The following is an 18,980-nucleotide window of genomic DNA, read 5'->3' as shown; positions in this document are numbered from 1 at the left end:
AGAGTGAACTTCCTCTCGTACAATGTGTACCTAAAGCTAGGACTTGGTGAGATCAAACCTACCCATATGACACTCCAGTTAGCTGATAGGTCCGTTAAAATTCCTCATGGTGTTATCGATGATGTTCTTATTGAGGTTAACAAGTTTATTTATGCGGTGGATTTTGTTATCCTAGATACCCAACCTGACCCTGACCCAGAGAACCAAATACCAGTGATTTTAGGTCTCCCGTTTTTAGCTACATCCAAAGCAAGCATCAATTGTCGAAATGGTATTATCAATATTAATAAGCTACAGTGATAGTTGGGTCAGTAAGAAATATTACCTCTCGAATATTGATAGTTGAATCATTATGAAAAATATTTATTTGCAAAGCAATTGATAGTTGAATCAGTAAAATATTAATAAAATATTGGTAGTTGGACCGAATATTAAATAATTAATTAAAATATTGATTGTTGAATCAATAAAACAATAATTGGTGTTTGAACCTGTTCAGAATTAGGTTCAAAACACTAATTTTGATCGATGGGTAATCCATAAATGATTGAGTGAGAACCAACTAATGGATGAGAGGGGACTGAAAATTGGTGGTGATGGACCGACCAAGTGGCACCCAGGTGATTTGTTAAGCATTCACCAAAGTCAGTTGCAGAGTACTTGGTGTGTGGATGATTAATTAATGTCTTACCATAATTAAAATTGTGCTCTGCAGAGCATTAGGTAGTAAAACCTAATTATGGTAAAAAGAGGGACCAATCAAGCGATGTCAGAATCGTCGTTGGTAGTAGTGGGACCAACTAGTGGTGCATGGATGATGGTTGTTGGGGAGAGTTTGAACAAAATATGGACTTCATAAGATTAATTAGGTGATTAATCAATGAATAAGGTGGGACCGGCATTTTGATGGCCAAGGGACCGACCACATCAGGCTATGGTGGTACTCGTGCCACTATGTCATTCGCCGACCGTTCCTGAAAATTTTGGTATTTTCTGATGGTTGATTGAGCATTATTTTGTATTTTCAGAAGAATTTGATCTTGACTGAAACTCTTGATTTTGCTCAAACGAGGAAGTAAATTTTTGCTTGCAAGACCAATATTTGCAAATACCAAGACAATATTATTTTAATACTTTTTTGGTATAAAGTCATAATGGTTGCATGACCACTTGCTTTGCAAACCATATGGTCAATTAGCATGATTTGAGAATATGTGAAAATCAAAGAGTTTCGATCGAAAGAGAAAGTCTTTGAAAGAGGAAACCCTAATAACAATAATAAAATAATATTAAAAAAATAAAAGGATCGGGCATGGCTTGGCTGGGTATGATCCCACACGATTTATTTTTATTTTGTTATATTTTCTCTCTCCTCCTTTCCTCTTTCGATTAGCCTTCCGCATCCTCTTCCATCCATATTTTGGATGGTCTTTGGAGCATTATTACTAAATACACCCATGCATCTTACTCGGGGCTTACTCGGTGGTGACCCTTATGCCCGAAAGGTATGTAATTTATTACGAATCCATGGAATTCACCTTGAAGTAAGTAAATATTGGGGTAAATTAGTATATTTTTCTAGGAATTCATCTGATGAATATTCAACACTAGACTTAATTAATTAGTCGCTCTATACTAGCAGGCATGTTAAGAGCATTTAATTGATTCAGATTTGACATGACAACATCATGCTTGTTCTGAATATTATTCTCGATGAGTTAGAGCACTAGACGCATCTTTCCAATGAATTTCAAATATGGAAAGAGATATTGAGCCGCTCAACATAAATGGTAAAATACATGGGAAATCTCTGCGTCAGAGGCTCTAAAATTGCCATCATGTATTATTGCTTTAATGAGGTTACAAAACTGCAATTCACTTCTCTTGGGGAACATGAAGATATGCATTTTCTTTTGCTTCTGATACTGTCAGAGATACAATATTTCCCTATGCGATTTTACGAATTTAACCTTCGTCAAAAATCTACCATCAACAAATACATAGTGTTTTTCCAGTTCTCTATCCTCATTTGACTCAACATCCAATTCTTGTACTATATAAATGTACTTTAGTTGCTCTTTATCATAGCGTGTTATATCCATTTCCACCTTCTCATCGGAAGAATAAAAAATTATTGCCTATTAATCAAAAATTAAATTTAAAAAAATAATGCTTTTACTATGAGAAAGGGGTAAAAACTTGTGAAAATTAATTTGTAAAAATTAAGATATATATAGAATGGCAAATATAGCTGTTGTAGGCATTGCAACATAACTTTGACGTGGGTTTCTCGTAGTAACATAACGGGTGATGCTAGACGTACTGGGATTATATCCCAAAAAATATCCCGACACAAATAGTCAGGGCCCAGTGGAGAAAAATACAGGGGTGAGTCTGACCCCACCAAGTTTGTTTCAGTTGGGAGATTTCTCGGTTGAAAAATCTCGATAAACCTCTTTATTGTAAGACAACCCATTTGCCAAGCCGCATGGCCTAGCAAAATGGGATTTTTGGCAGGTTGTAGCGGACTTGCCTGAATGCCACCAATCTCACATTTTTTGCCAAGATATAAGGTGCATTGGCTTGCGTTGGACCAAGTTTCCATTGGCCAGAAAATTCTTGCAGACAGCTTTAGATGTCTTCTTCTCATGTGTTTCTTAAGAAATCTCTTTCATCAGAAAAATACTACAACAGAATCAGGTTTTCTCTTTGGTTAACTAAGTGAACAATCAAAGGAAGAACATCTCACCTAGGTTTTCTCTTTGGTTAAAATTGAAACATTTTAATAAAATCCCTGTGCAGTGAACTTAGAGATCTACTGTACACGTAATACAACAGAATCGTAATATTTAATAAGTTCAGGAAATAATTTCATCAACACCCATCGACTATTTAAGCTTGACATTTTTACAGCAAAAATCAGAAAACAATTTAAAACTATTGCCCGTTGCAATCTAAATTTGTGTCGCTAACGAGGTTTATGACTGGAAAAGGCCGCATCATGCCTATTATGTATAAAATACAGACACATACTGACTGAAGTAATATACTCTTCAAAAGCTTCACCTGCAACTACAGTACACATATTAGATATATATATACACAAGAAACAAACACTTTTCTTTTGATGATTTTGCCTTCCAAGTCTTGGATACCCAATGTATGAGTACAGAAAGTTTGCCGAGCTGAAAAGCTGAATTTCAGACCCTTTGGTGGAAGTCCACAGAACCGAGTTGAGGTTGACCACTGGGACCCTGACTATTGGATGATGACTGGGACGCATGATGTACTTGTTGGTTCTGGGGAATGCCAAAGTGACAAATTGGCTGTGAATGGGAATAAAATGGTTGAGGAGCTCCTCGATTGAAAGAGTTTCCGTGGGAAGATGGGATTTCTCCTGTAACAATCTTAAGCCGCTGCAATTCGCCTTTTAGGGTGTCATTTAAAGCTGCAATAAACCAGAAGCTTATTGTTCAGCTGGTAAGACTCGATACTGACCAAACAATCTATCACGTCTTGTGTATTATCGGAGTAAGAGTTACTTGCTTACAAACGGCGAATGGGTCTCGGGACTCTTCTCTATAGTGTTGCCACATGATACTATGAGTATTAAACTAAGTACTTATCATTTTATCTGATGTTTTAAAGTCCTGGGAAGAGGTACTTAGCACGTGGATAAGTATTTCACTTGAAAGAGCTAATCCATAGTGCCGCCATGTGGACACTTTGCAAATGTGTCCACAAAACAACCCCCGATAAAACACTTAGTTCATCATCTAAAATGATGTAAAAAGGAAACTTTGTGGCCATACCCATTCTTTTGTTCATACTTTCACAACCAAGTCAAAAATAGAGGAACAGATTTATCAACAAATAATTTACTAGAGTGAAATCATACTACACAAAAACATTCATGCATACCGTCCCTAAGATGTGCTTGTTGCTCCATTGACTGCAACCGTATTTTGAGTTCTTTGTTCTCATTAGTCAAACCAGTGGTGTCTCTCTGTAACATATTACAATGAACACAGGAAAATTGATTATAATCTGTATTATCATTGTCTAATTATTAGTCTGTAAGTAATAAGCATGTAGCATTTTCGATGAAGATATAAAGATTCTTTGTGATAATCAAAACTAGACTAGTTCTTATAGCTTTAATTGACAACTAGATTCTAACCCCACCGGAAGCACAAGGATGTAGTATATGTAGTGTTCTAACTAATGGTGTTTAAATCTATACACCAACCATGTTGGTTTATATTCATATTTCTCATCTATTAGTCAGCTGAGCTTAAAGTTTTTGAGGGTCATCTGTTTTGCAATACTTAAAAGTACAACTGACTCCTCAACTGATCTCAAAAGAATCACAGTTGTTAAAGACACTATCCCTTCATTGTGTTATTTGATATCGGATGGCTATTATTTATTTTTGTAGACTTTGTATTTTGCGATGAAGGAAAACTGTGGCATGTTATCGACAAACATCTTACTTAATAATCTCCGCATAAGATTTTACATGGACCTCACAGTAAGGTGTTGTTGTGCATGAGTCGGATGTTAAGAGAGTCTCAAACATGTTTCCTTCGTAAATGGTTTATCAAGTGGCTTCTGAGTTCCAAAAATTAAGGTGCATCGGGCAACAAAAACTGTAATATATATGCATTGGCTCATCACCATTTAAGGCGAATGAGGGTATCTTGTATGAGCTTAGGGCCATCAGTACCAGTTCAAATGCTAGGGGAACATAGGCTCTGGTAAGTCAACTTATAAGATCAACAATTTACTAATTTAGACTGCACCATAAATGAGGAACTTAAGAGTTTCTTTTCTAAAAAGAATTGGCCAAAACTTAGAACCTTAACAGTTTAGATAATGACTCAAATTTGATGCCAAAAAGAAAATAAACCACTGATAACTGCAGTTGACAGTAAACATAGCACACCAACATAGTTACCACTGAGACAAATCAAACACGCAAAACAGTTTCCACATATAAAAACGTCAGACAAGTGAAGTGTCTCGTTTTAGAATATGTACCTGTAGCATTGTGACTTGTGCCGAGAGTGTGGTTGCCTCCGTTTGAAGTGTTTGCACCTTCCTTTCCAATTCGCTGGTGTAACGGATCTTCCTCTCCTTGGACCTTGCTGCGGACTGTCTATTTGCAAGAATTCTATCTCGCAAAATAATACAAGTCAGAAATGAAGGAAGAGCTCGAATTCTTCTATCTATTATATCATAAAGAAAACTAGAGCATTTAGGCTTTAGAGGCTCAATTTCATAAATACATCAAACATTCAGATTTCATCTAGGAAGGGAATGATCATCTACTTTTCTTAGTAACACCTCAAAATAACTCAAAAATTAAAACCCTGCCGACAAAGTACAAAAATATTTTTTGATTGCCCTACAAATATGATGAACACAGAGACCCATTGTTTCCCCTTTACAGGGGAGCCACTAAAAATTGAATTGAAGTAGTGAAGGGAGAGAGTAAAAATGATACCTTTTAGCTCTCTTAGGGTCCATCAAAGCCAATTCAGCCAATCTATCAGGTCCCATAGCTTTCTTAGCATAATCCATAGAAGAATCAGCTTCATAAGACGAAGAAAACCCATCCATTGAATTACTATGTCTATGATGCATCCTTCTCTCTTGAATTCCACCATTCCCACCAAATTTCTCAACATCACCACCACCACCAGGTGATGGTTGAAACCCTAACCCCTCAAAAAAATCAGCTCCAACTGATAAACTCCTAAAATGATTAGTAGTTCCCGCCACTTTACCTCCCATAAATTTCTCACTACCATCAAAACCTCCATTAGATTCTTCTTCCTCTTCTGATTTCCTCTGAAACCCTCCTCCTCCGTCATTTTCTTCAGATATATCTAACCCATTCATGTTAAAATCAACATCAGCATCAAATAATATATCATCAGGAAATCTGAAAAGAGTTTCTGATTGTGCTCTGCGATGACGCGTCCGTGGTGTTTCCGTCATCTGGTCTATCTCAATAATTCTACCGGAAAATGATTTCCCGGCGTGGTTTTCATACTGAGGCTCCATCTTTTTGGTGTTGTGTTAGGTAAGTTTTTCGATTGATTGAGAGTGGTGGGTTCTGGTTGTGGAGATGACTGTGAGAAGAAGAACTGAGAAGAAGTAGTTGGTTTAACGACGGAGGCGTTGAAATAATGGGCGAGTGCGTGGCTCTATTTTAGAGGGAGAGAGACAAAAAAGAGTAGAGGAAATAATTTCTCATGTCTTTTTAGTTTAAAGTAGAAGGATTGATAATTGAGGGCCATGTGGAAGATGTATACATATGCTCTAATTGGATTTTTTCCTGTAAAAAATAAAGATTAGATTTTTGGTCATGAATTTCTTTGGATGTGTCTTCTACATGGACCCATAATGGTTTTTGTGCATTAAACAAGGCAACAAAAGCAATAATTATTTGTCACTTGCGGCATATCTGGTAGGAAATCTGGTTGGAACAGAAGTAATTAACCCAGTGGTTAGAGTATTGCTTTCGTATGGTGGGAGTCGTTGGTTGAAATGCTTCCGTTTATCGTAGTTGCATCGGAAATGTCATTACAGAAACAAAATTTGGTGAATATGACTGTTAGAGACCTGATTAATCTCTGGACCATTTGCAGACATAGTTATAGCTAGGGGGGAAATTTTGTTTAATTTTTTTTTTATTAATTACACCTTTTGTCGATCCCATCTCCATCGAATATTAGCTCGTTTTCTTCTTTGGTACAAGGGACTGTATCAATAGACGCCTTTTCTCCGGTGGTGCAAGGGACTAGCATATCTTCTTTTTCTGGTACGAGAGACTGCTTCGGGGGACGTTTTTCTCCGGTATATAAGAAAGAAGAATTCGGTGAATTTCCTGGCCTGATATCATCTCACCAGGCAATACAACAACCTTCTGTGACTGATCGCAAAGGATATTGGTTCTTTGGTGGTCACTATAACACTCATCTGCTAACAGAGAAGAGAAAGGCACAACAACTTTAAAGGAAATCGGAGAAGTACTCAAAAATTTTAAAAAAGTACCCAAAAAAATAAATAAAAATAAAATAAAATAATGTACCTTGCGAGATGAGATATTTATATGAGAGGTAATGCTATTTTGCTGTTGGATAGGTGTTTGAGAGTGAAAACTGTTTCTGTTGGTTTTGGTAAATTTGGGTGTCGGTGGATGGGAAACGATTCTAAACTCTAAACAAATGCACTGCACGGGAGTACTTTAGATTCGAGAGATCAATCTGTACAATTCTGGCATAAACCAAGAAATTGTCGTTTTAGACTTGCTTCGGTCATAAAGTGAAGGAGATGGGGTTGATCTTAGGGAGGGAAGCGAAGAAGGTGTTGAGATTGTGAAGGTGTTGGCTGTTTATGACTTGTATCAGAATGTTGATCTGGCTTGCATAATGTAAGCTATCAGTTCTGGGTGTTTCTGGATACGTAGTTAACAACACTTGGTTTTCTGTCTTTTAAAAATAGGTTGAAGAACCTATTTATACAAGTCATTTGAGCGCAACTCTCATCTCGTAGGAAGTGGAGGAAGTTGAGAGATGGAGTAGTGAGGTCGTGTAGGTGATTGTCACACGATCACGCCTTTACCCACTTCCCTCATCATCGTTAACCGTCCATGCCTCATGACACGTTCTCGTAATGGGCGTGTTGCACGCCGCACGCTGTAAACCGCCAGACCAATACCCCAGTAAGTATCCCACGGTTTGTGACATGTTTGATGTCTCGAATGAGTGGATCGAGTTGTGGGACCCGCCACAAGAAATAACATACGGTGCTATCAGGTTAAATAACTAAGTTATTTATGGAATTGATATTCATGAAATATCGTGTATGCTCGATGCATGTAATGCATCGCTTTTAAGAAAGCAGCTCAAAACAGTCGATATGTATGAAGCATCGTTGTTTTAAAGCTTGATTGAACAAGTCGCGGATTAAGCGTCTTAAAATGGCAGCACGTCCAACCATCTTCGAGTGGTCATTTGGAGGCCGCATGGGCGGGCCACCATCTGGTCGATCACTCCCTGTGGCATAGTGGCGGACGGTAATCATCGAGACGCTTCATTGATCGCCTAACTTTTAATCCAAGCCGTCCGACCAAGCTGGAAAAATTGGACGGACGAGATGATTTACGACACATATTTGTTGCCGTTGATGGATTTTAGGGTTTTTTAGAGGTGTGCAACATCCTCTCTTTGGCTTGATCGAATCCAAGCATGGGCACTAATTTTGGAGGGACCGACCAGGCATGCGGGGAGACGGTCCGCCGGCGTGCATGTCTACACCTCTTGGTCCCACAAAGATTCGATCTAGACCACTCAATTTGACCGGAAAAGATGAGTGGTCGTGATCGATTTGTGAAAGAAATACATTGCCGCAAAGGTTTAAAAGCTGTGTGGCATGCCACCTTTGGGCGTGCGTTTCGAGGCGCCGGGCCCTAGTCTGCATAGGTCGGTCGATCACACGCAAAGGTAGGCCCACGGTGACCATGTTGACATCCTTGGGACCTCTTGATTATATATCTACACCCTCCGTTTAGGCTGGCGAAGATGAATGGTCATGATCGAGCTATGACAGATGTGCATTGCCGCAAACCCTAATTAGGGTTTTGAATCAGTCACGCACACGTGACTTTGGCCAAGCGGTTTGGCACGCCGTGATCCTCCTTTGGAGAGATCGAACATGTGAGGCCCATGTTGGGCTGACGGTGAACGCATATGTACCTTCCTGACGGCTTTAAATGCGATCTAAGTCATCCAAATAGGCTGGCTAAGTTGGATGGTTGTGATCGATTTAAGACACTAGTGGAATTCCGCGATCCTTAGAAGCATCACGCCTGTCATGGTTTGAGTAATCGTTTCATTGCTCCATGGCCTCGCCGTGAAAAAACCGATCGGGTGAAGGAGAAGTGGACCCGCCAACGTGTGCGTTAGCGCTTCCCTGATCATTCATGGAATGATTTAATCCGTCCAACCTGGATGGCGAAGTTGGACGGTCGCGATGGCTTTAAGACTGTCCTGAACAGTCTTGCTCGTTCGAGCCTCTCCAAAAACAACACGGCCACCCCTCTTTAGGTTGGCGTTTGACGACGCTGGGGAATTATGTGTGGTTTTCGACCAGTTGGGGCATTAGTGGACCCGCCAGTGGTCATCACGATGATCGCCTATTCCTTCCAGGGTTTGGATATGATGGTTAAATCATGCGGCCAACTTGTGTGGCCGTGATCTTTTCTGAGACTGACATGGATAATCTAGATTTCCCTTAAGGAATTTAAGCGCGTTCAATCGCGCAACTTTTAATTAAAAGGTGTGCGAACGCGCTGATCTCTTTGTCAGAGGGTGGTGTAGCCTATGTGAGTGTTTTCATGCAGGTCTTAATATTGAAATTTCGGGAGATTCATGCTACTCTGTTGCGAGCGAACATTTAATCCTCATGTCATGCCAATATTGAGAGTTCGCTGGGGAACATAGCATAGGAAACACTAGGCATGCCATGCATTAGTGAATAATGCTGGTGCAAGATAAAATTTATAGAATATTTGGGATTGTTGCTACATGCACCATTCTGAGTAAATTTTATACACATAAATATATTGAAATTCTCAATACATATATGAGAGAAGAGGCTTAGGCACTCAACACTTTTAAATGACTCAATTTCATTAGTGAATAATGCAACTAGGAGCTTAAATACTCGTTAGGCTCTATACTAGTGAATAATTCATCTAGGAGCTTGAGTTTCAATATAATATGAAAAGCGGCATTGACACTCATCAGATTTTGATATATTCTTCAAATTCCTTGCGGAATATGGACATATTAAGGTCTATTACTTCCGATGTCGGGTCAGGTAGATAGACTTTACAATTTTAGAACTGAACTAAAATCCACCATTAACAATAGGCAAACACTCAGTAACTTCAACTCAAGAGAAACTTTTTTTTTCCATTATCAGTTTATGCAATCGTCTGGCAGATATTCTAATGGAAGAAATAAACGTTTCTCGAACATCATAAGGCCTTTTTGGAGTGATCGGCAGTGGCGCGTTATCCATTTTTCCTGCGGATAAAATGATGCATTGATTTGTCAGAAACCAAGATGGAGAGTTTCTAACGAACAAAACGAAAAAAAAACTGGTGCAACATATTATCAAGTAATGGAACTAAACACCTATAATCATGAACATATATCCATAACAGTTACGAGTAATCTTGAACATACAATAATTACTAAACAGACATAGAAAATAAAAACCCTAACCTGAAACGGCTGTAGACAAGCGCTTCTTCACAAGACAAAACTAGTGGAGACAATTACTATATACTCCAAAACTAGTGAGAAATTGGGGAAAATACTTAAAATCTCATCTATTTTGGAACATAAAAAACCCCTAAAACATCAACTAAATTGGAATGGGGGAGTATATATATATATGAGTTTTCCTGTTTCCAAAAACTATTACATGGGCTCGTGTCGCGGCCCGCTAGTTCAACGACCTCACTCCCCAGAACAAGATTACATAGAACACCAATTTTGGGCATGCCTAAAACTTTCAAGGCATACAAAGGACTAGTCCTAACTTGGGTGACCTTATAAGGGGTACCCTATGGGGTGGTTCATTTACCTATATGCCCTTAAATCCATTAAATTACTACTAATCTATCCCTAACCCTAATACAAAACCTATAATCAACTACACCTAAAATCAATTTCATTCACCTTCTTCTTCTTCCTCTCCACAGCCGAACTCCACCCTTCCCTTTCTTTTTTTTTCATCGCGGAAATTTAATTGTCGATTTGTGAAACTATATAATGGATCGTCGTAAGGCAGTATCTCGTTCAAATCGATCGATTGAACAACCTATTCATGAAGAAGAAGATTTAGAGAGTGAAGAACAAACTCAAAATCAACCACAAAATCAATCGGAAGAAGAGATTGAAAAAGAACCAACGCCGGAAATGAAAATAAGAAGGTTAGTTCTACAAAACCATCTCATATTTGATGTTTTTGATTGTTTTGGTCGATTTAATTCGTCAAAATCATGTGTTCTGCGGCGGTTACAGGGTATGGTTCGGCGTAAAAGAAATGTTTGATGTGCGCCGAGCTGTTCTTGAAACTGAACTCTGAAAGTGCATATGAACGGCTCGGCGTATATCTGAAATCTGTTTTGAGCCGAACTTAGTAAAACAGAGACTTATATTTAGGATCGGCTTATTCGATGGTGTTAGTTTTGTGCCGAATATGTTTTGTGAATTTCAGAAATTTTGCATGTGCGTAGGATCGGCTTGTATGGTAGTATTAGTTTTGTGCCGAATAAATGTTGTTTGAAATTCAGAAATTTTGCATGTGCTTAGGATCGGCTTGTATGGTAGTATTATTTTTGTGCCGAATAAATGTTGTTTGAAATTCAGAAATTTTGCATGTGCTTAGGATCGGCTTGTATGGTAGTATTAGTTTTGTGCCGAATAAATGTTGTTTGAATTTCAGAATTTTTGCATGTGCTTAGGATCGGATTGTATGGTAGTATTAGTTTTGCGCCGAATAAATGTTTCAATTCATAAGTCTAGATTCGGCTTATTCGATAGTATTAGGGTTGCGCCGAATATCATTGTTAAAATTTCATAAATTTTACAAGTGTGTAGGATCGGCTTATTTATATGATATCATGTTGCGCCGAATACATGTTTGAGTTCATAATCATAGGTTCGGCTTATTCGACAATATCGGTTGTGAGCCGAATACAGGGTTCGGCTTACTCGACAATATAGGTTTTGAGCCGAATATTTAGGATCGGCGTATAATTATTTTGTGGTATGAGCCGATCCACTCTTTGTGTAAGCTAATAAAAATTTCAAGACATGATTCATACTTGCGCCGAATTAGTCTTATAACTTTCATACTTGTGTCAGGACCAATGCCGCGGGTAGGGAGATGTTGAAAAAAATGAAGGACAAAATTGATTCCAAAACACCAATGACCGTGGAAGAACAAAACTACCTCTACAAAAAGTGGGATGCAATCATCAACAAATGGTATGATACCATCCTTGTACCGAAGTAGGTCATGGCGGCATGGAAGTCCCATAGATGTCTTCATTGTACAAACACACTCTTCCTCCAAGGTGGCGCCTAATGTCTCAATCAAATCCACTTCTTTCATCAACAAGTCGATGCATAGATGGGAGACTTTATAAGTTAATTCCCGTAGCCAATTAGTACCATAATTCTTGTGTCTAAACATAAGGTCATGCTCGAACGCGGTTTTAATTCTCACAACATCACTTTTGAAATATTCATCAATTGCATCAAAAACCGTGAAAAAAGTGTCAACACAACCAAAAAGGTTCTTCTTCAACCGATAATGAGCCGACTCTACCATACTTGTGGCTTGGTTGTCGAAGTGTTTGTGTCGATTTGTGAAACAACTCACGAACCTTTCTTTATTAGGTCCCAACACATCTTTGACCAAGTAAGTAATGACATCGGGGTAGGCGGTCTTCCAATGCTTAATAAGCATTTTAAAATTTTCTTCATAGACATCCTCGGTGATTGACCATATCAAAGCTTCCCATTCGCCTTGGAAAGAATCCCACAATATCTCATTATGTTCATATGCTTTCAAGAATTCCTTCTTTTTCTTTACTCGTGTCTCCAACGGTAGATTAGAAATATTCTCTAATTCTTTCAACTTAAGTGGTTGAATTATCGGTTGACATTTTTTCCTCACATTGCACCATATGTGAAATGTACAAAGAAAATTGAATACATCCGGAAATACCTTCTTAATAGCATACATCAACGATGAATCTTGATCGGAAACGAACACTTTAGGAAGAGCACCCTCCCGGAAGATTAACTTTAATTGTTCTAACCCCCAAACATAACTCTCTTTCTTCTCGTTTTTCATGAAACAAAAAGCCACGGTGAACGGTGCCTTTGTCGAAGTATGCCCCACAATGTTCATCAACGGCATCTCATATTTATTAGTCTTGTACGTGCAATCCAATATAATAACTTGTGGGAAGCATAGAGCCAATTGGGCGCATTACAGGTGGGCAAGGAAAAGGTGTGTGACTTGACCGAAGTCATCCAACTTCTTTTGGCAAGCGTAGTTATTCTTCACCCCTAACCACATTACTTGTTGCATCACCATCTTACCTTGCAAATTGAGTATTCTAATCTTTTGTCTTGCATTGTAGATAGTTTGCATAGTCGACTTGTTATTGTTGTTGTCCGCCTTCAATTTGCTAAGAATCCTAGAAGGTGGCAAACGTGCTCGTGTCATTTTATCCACTTCTAGCATCTCGTCGGGTTTGAGTCGCGCTACTTTCGCATGTCCATGAAGGTCTTTGGGACGTGGGTGGTTATGACGACAATCCATATCTCTATTCATTATCCAATATTGATCTTCTTTGTTCATGGACTTATTCTTGAGGTTGAAAACGATCTTGAAAGGGCAATTTCTTTTATTCGTCTTCGTCCTATTCTTTCTCCCGGTCTTCCCAACGTATACAGTACCCTTTTTAACCTTGCTAGCGCCGGTTCCACTACGCTCACAAATCATTTCAAACCGATCCCATCGGCTTTGTTGTCCTTTAACTAGTACACAATTTATCTTCATCGCGTGTTCCTCAAGCCAATACAGAACTTCTGGTTTAGTTTTCCATATCTAAGTTCATTCCAAAACAAGTAATTAGTAAGCAAAACTTTGGAATATTCCGACAACATTAAGGTAAGCAAAAGGTTCTTACATACCAAATCATTTTGGAAGTGATCCTTGGTATCCTCGTGAATTATGTCTACTGGATCAGGTTGATTTTCCATGGGTCCAAGCACGATCTACAAAGAATATCACAAGGTTAAACACTAGAAAGGGAATATAATAACAAGGTTCGGCGCATTCGATAATCACATTATGCACCGAACTATAAACATTTAGAGGTTCCGGCTTGTACGATATCCTCAATATGTGCCGAACCACAAACAATATTTTAACCCAAAAATTAACAAATGCATGTTCGGCTCAGAAGATAATCATATTATGTGCCGAACCTTGGACATAAGAGGTTTCGGCTTGTACGATATCCTCAATATGTGCCGAACCTCGAACAATATTTTAACCCAAAAATTTACAAATTTATGTTCGGCTCAGAAGATAATCATATTATGTGCCGAACCTTGGACATAAGAGGTTTCGGCTTATACGATATCCTCAATATGTGTCGAACCTCGAACAATATTTTAACCCAAAAATTTACAAATTTATGTTCGGCTCATACTATAATCAAATTATGTGCCGAACCTTGAACATAAGAGGTTTCGGCTGATACGATATTCTCCATATGTGCCGAACCAGTAACAATATTTCAACCCAGAAATTAAAAAATTATGTTCGGCACATACGATTTTGGATATGTAAGCCGAATTATTAATGATTCTATTCCGGGCTATTCAGGATGTTGTTCGGCTTACTATGAAACTTTCATATAAGCCGAACTAGTGTCTAGCAAAAGGGTTGGAATTGGAAATTATAGGTTCGGCGCATGCAGTAAACAGATTCAGTAAGCCGAACCGTTCATCAATGGTAGATTCGGCTCATAGATGTGAGCCGAACCTTAACCTGTTTCGCCGAACCATGATTCAAAAAACCTAACTTTTGATAATTGAGAGCTATAGAAGTGAGATTAATTATAGGATATAAGTGTACCTGTGTATTAGAAGAATTGGGTTCCTCATCAATGTATTCATCATCAGGATTTGGCTCATAAAAATCATCATCTTGAGTTTGTGTTTGAGTTTGAGCTTGAGTTTGAGTGGGTGTAAAATCATTCTCATAATCTAAGAAATCAGCCATTTCTGGATCATTGTTGTAGTTGATGTGTATTTTCCTAGGTTTTGTAGATGAATGATGACCCTCCTCATCCTCCATTGAATCAAGAATTAGAATTTTCTCACTTTCTCCTTCTCTTTCTCTCTTTCTTAACCAAACCAAAATTTGATTTTTTTTTTCCTCAAATTTTTCATCTAAACAACTCTTATAATTCTGAAAATTATCTTAATCACTAAACAAAATATTTAATCACTAATCAAGATTATTAACACTAATACGTAAAGGGCAGATTTGCCATTAAAAAAAAATTGGGTTAAGGGGTTATCTGATTTTGCTATTCAACAACCTTTTTTGTCTTCATTCAGTATGCCTTGAAAGATTTTGGTATGCCCAATATTATGGTTCATTACATATTTGGGCGCGTTCTACATTTTCTTTTTCATCAAAAAAAGCTCCATTGTAACCACTGAAACCACTGAGAAGAAATAGTTAGTTTAACGCCGGAGACGTCGGTTGAAATAATGAGTGAGTGCGTGGCTCTATTTTACAGGGAGAGGGACCAAAATAAATAAATAATAATTATTATTTGTCATTCTTTTTTTAGTTTAAAGTAGAAAAATTGATAATTGAGGGCCGTGTGGAAGATGTATACCACATTATACTCTACTCATCCAATTTATACCCACACCAAAAAATTGTAAGGGACTTCTAAAATGATGGTGAAAATATCATTGTACCCTTCTCTAATACCTAACCCTAAAATCCTATTAACAGTTAAGAAGAGGCCCCCATTTTCTTTTCAACCAAAACTCTTCTTCTTCTTCTCCTCCCCCCCTTCTCTGGTCTTCCATCTCCTCCATTAGCGATTGGAGAAATCTTTTTCCGATTCATCACGTAATCGTCGATTAACTTCTTTTACATACATGGCTCGTACAAAGCAGACCGCTATAAAGGCAAATCGAATTCCTAATCTCGTCGACGCAGTTAATGCAGCGAAGGCGGCTTATTCGAGAGAAAGAAATAAATTCAATCAGCCGGAGAAATCAAATCAGCCGCCGAAGGAAATGGCTCCAATCAGATGGTATGTCTACTAAAACCCCCAACTCTAATTTGGGTTTGAGATAAATTTGATATTATACTGAAAAATTAGGGTTTGAATCGAAAAAATTGGATTCTCAGAAACCGAGTCGTTAATCACGAGGCTTGTATGCTTAACGATTTTTCATCTGCATGTTGGAATTTTGAGAAATCGTCAACCATTAGGGTGGCGGATAAAACGATCCCTGATGTAGTTAGGTTAGAATCGTTAAGCAAATTTATTTTCTTAAAGATTTTTGATATGCATGTTCAGTTCATCAAAAATCGTTAAACATGAGCAATAGGTGAAAACGATTTTGTATTGGTTGTGTGCTAGAGCATGTAGTTGTTAATCCTATAATTTAAATGTGGTCGATTCTATAATATGCCAAACCATCTCTCTGTCCCAAATAATGGAACAATCGTTAAGAAAAACGCTTGAATCGGCAAGCATAAATTGTGAATCGTTAACTCCCTGGTGTAATTATGTTAGAATCATTAAGCTTCTTTTTTTTTCTTAACGATTTTTGATATGCATTTTCAATTCATCAAAAATCGTTAACCATGAGCAATAGGTGAAAACGATTCTAAGTTTGTTGTATGATAACGATTCTAGTCGCTAATCATATAATTTAAATGTGGCCCATTCTTTAGACGACCATTTTTATCCATTAACGATTCTATGATATGCCAAACCATCACCCTGTCCCAAATAATGAAAGAGTCGTTAAGAAAAAACGCTTGAATCTGCAAGAAAAAATTGTGAATCGTTAACTAAACACATGTGGTCGTTAGTTTTTGTAAGGGTCGTTTTTTTAAATAAAAAATTCTGACGACCTTTTGATATTTTGTTATCTTTGGCCTACAGTAGCCATTTTAAAAAATTAGGGATAAGGGATAACTCCCTATTACTATTTCATGACCATTTTTTGTCCTGTAGCTAGGGGTTTCCAATTATTTTTCCAGGACCCCCAATTCAGCCTTGGTATATCCGATAGGAAATCTGGTTGCAAATTATTGTTTTTTTTCTCTTGACAGACCAAGGTAATTAATCCAGTGGATTGAGTATTGCTTTCATAATGCCGGAATCGGTAGAATTTATTAGATACCGGATATGGTTGACAGAAAGTATTGTGGTTGTGTCAAACCCGAAGAGTACAGTTAGTGCTTTTATCAGTGGGAAATTGCCTTGGCATATTATGGTTAGATGGATAAGATTAAAGAAAATGTATGCAAAAATTATGTTTTCTAGACATGTCTACCGAGAGATCAACTTCTCAAGCCGAGCTGGAACTTTGGATAAGGGGAAAATTTTAGAACCCTGTTTTAGGGAATACCTGAAAATTTCAGGGCATACAAATTAATTTTCCCATCCTAGGTAATCTTATAAGGGGTATTCATTGGGTACTTCAATTACCTATATACCCTTGAACCTAAAATCAAAAAACAAGAAACAAAAAACAAAATATGTTTCTATCCAAAACATCTCTTCATCTTCCTCCAGCCTAACCACCACTCTCTTCTCTGGAAATTGTTTTCCGCCACCGTAATTAATTTTCGAGTCGTGAAAATTTTCTTGTCGATTAAATTGAAATATATAATGGATCATATAAAGAAAAAAGCAGAAGGCAGGCTTTCTAAATCCTCTTCTAATCCATCAAGAAGAAGGACCAATTGAAGATGAAGGTTTAAAAATTGTAATTGAACCAGAAATTGAATCGGAAATTCAACCCAATTCCTGAAATGAGGTTAACAAGGTATTTCCTACAAACCCGATCTCCAACTCCTGAAATGAGGTTAAGAAGGTATTTCCTACAAACCCAATCTCTTATTTGTTGTCTGTCATCGATTGAATGAGTTAAATTGCTAAAAATTTATGGTTTTTGACGATTACAGTAGAAGGTTCGGCTGATAATTTAGTGAGGGTTTAAGCCGAATTGTTCTTGAAATTTCACCCTGAAAGTGTCTATGAACATTTTGGCTTAAAATTTATATGAATTTTAAGCCGAACCTTGAACAGATAGGACTAACTCGATGATTTTAATCTTGAGACGAACATAGTTTGTCTAGTTTATTATACGTTTAGGAAATTTAATGACAAAGTTCAGCACATATACTAATTAACGAGCAAGCCGAACCTAGCATTTTTGAAGGTTCGGCTATTACGATATTCGCCACATAAGCCGAACCTTGAACAGATAGGAGGTTCAATTGTTGTTAGGCTAATTCGATGATTTTAATCTTGAACCGAACATAGTTCGTCTAGTTTATTATGCGTTTAGGAAATTTAATGACAAAGTTCAGCACATATACTAATTAACGAGCAAGCATAACCTAGCATTTTTGAAGGTTCGGCTATTACGATATTCACCACATATGTCGAACCATTAACAAGTTTTTCTTATGAACAAATTTCAGGAATAGGTTCGGCTTGCTATGAAATTTTCAAATAAGCCGAACTAGTAACAAAATAAAAGTTCGGCCGAAAACTTCAAACATTTCAGTGAGCGGAACTATTGATCATTTGTAATGAACCAGGTGGGTTCGATTGATAATTATAAGCCGAACATGTACCCGGCTTGCCGAATCAGCGATTAAAAAATTAATTTTTTTGATGATTTCAACCTACAAAAATGAAATTAAACATAAAATAGATGTATACCTGTGTATTAAAGCATCGGGTTCCTTGTAGATGTTTGAATCAAAATACAAGTTTTTCCTAATTAACTTTCCCTTCTTCTTCTCCAAAAAAAACCTAATTCTTTTTTCTTCCCCAAAAATTATCATCAAGGCAAACTTGTAAAACTTAATTTTCTTAACCACTAATTATTTACGTTAAACACTAATTAAATTATTAAGAACTAATCTAATCATATTATTAACACTAATGCAAAAAGGGTAAATCTGTCATTACTTAAAATATTTGATTAAGGGGATTTTGGATTTACTATTTACAATTTATTTTTGTCTTTATTCAGTATGCACTAAAATTTTCATGTATGCCCTAAAACATGGTTCAAATTTTAATGTTC

At 37.4% G+C, this 18,980-nt stretch overlaps 1 protein-coding gene across 1 annotated transcript; it reads right to left on the bottom strand.

Moving 5' to 3' along the window:
* Window positions 1-2,827: 2,827 nt before the first annotated feature.
* On the bottom strand, window positions 2,828-6,255 carry LOC113283160 (transcription factor VIP1-like). Its single transcript, XM_026532329.1, has 4 exons — window positions 5,507-6,255; window positions 5,041-5,173; window positions 3,922-4,006; window positions 2,828-3,448 (listed from the first exon to the last, which is right to left on the bottom strand). Exons 1-4 carry the CDS (start codon window positions 6,067-6,069, stop codon window positions 3,201-3,203), a joined length of 1,029 nt encoding a protein of 342 aa, XP_026388114.1. The 5' UTR covers window positions 6,070-6,255; the 3' UTR covers window positions 2,828-3,200.
* Window positions 6,256-18,980: the final 12,725 nt, after the last annotated feature.

Source organism: Papaver somniferum, chromosome 5 (genome assembly GCF_003573695.1).
Source record: "Papaver somniferum cultivar HN1 chromosome 5, ASM357369v1, whole genome shotgun sequence".
In the NCBI taxonomy this organism is placed as follows: domain Eukaryota; kingdom Viridiplantae; phylum Streptophyta; class Magnoliopsida; order Ranunculales; family Papaveraceae; genus Papaver; species Papaver somniferum.
This window is presented reverse-complemented; position numbering and strand designations above follow the sequence as displayed.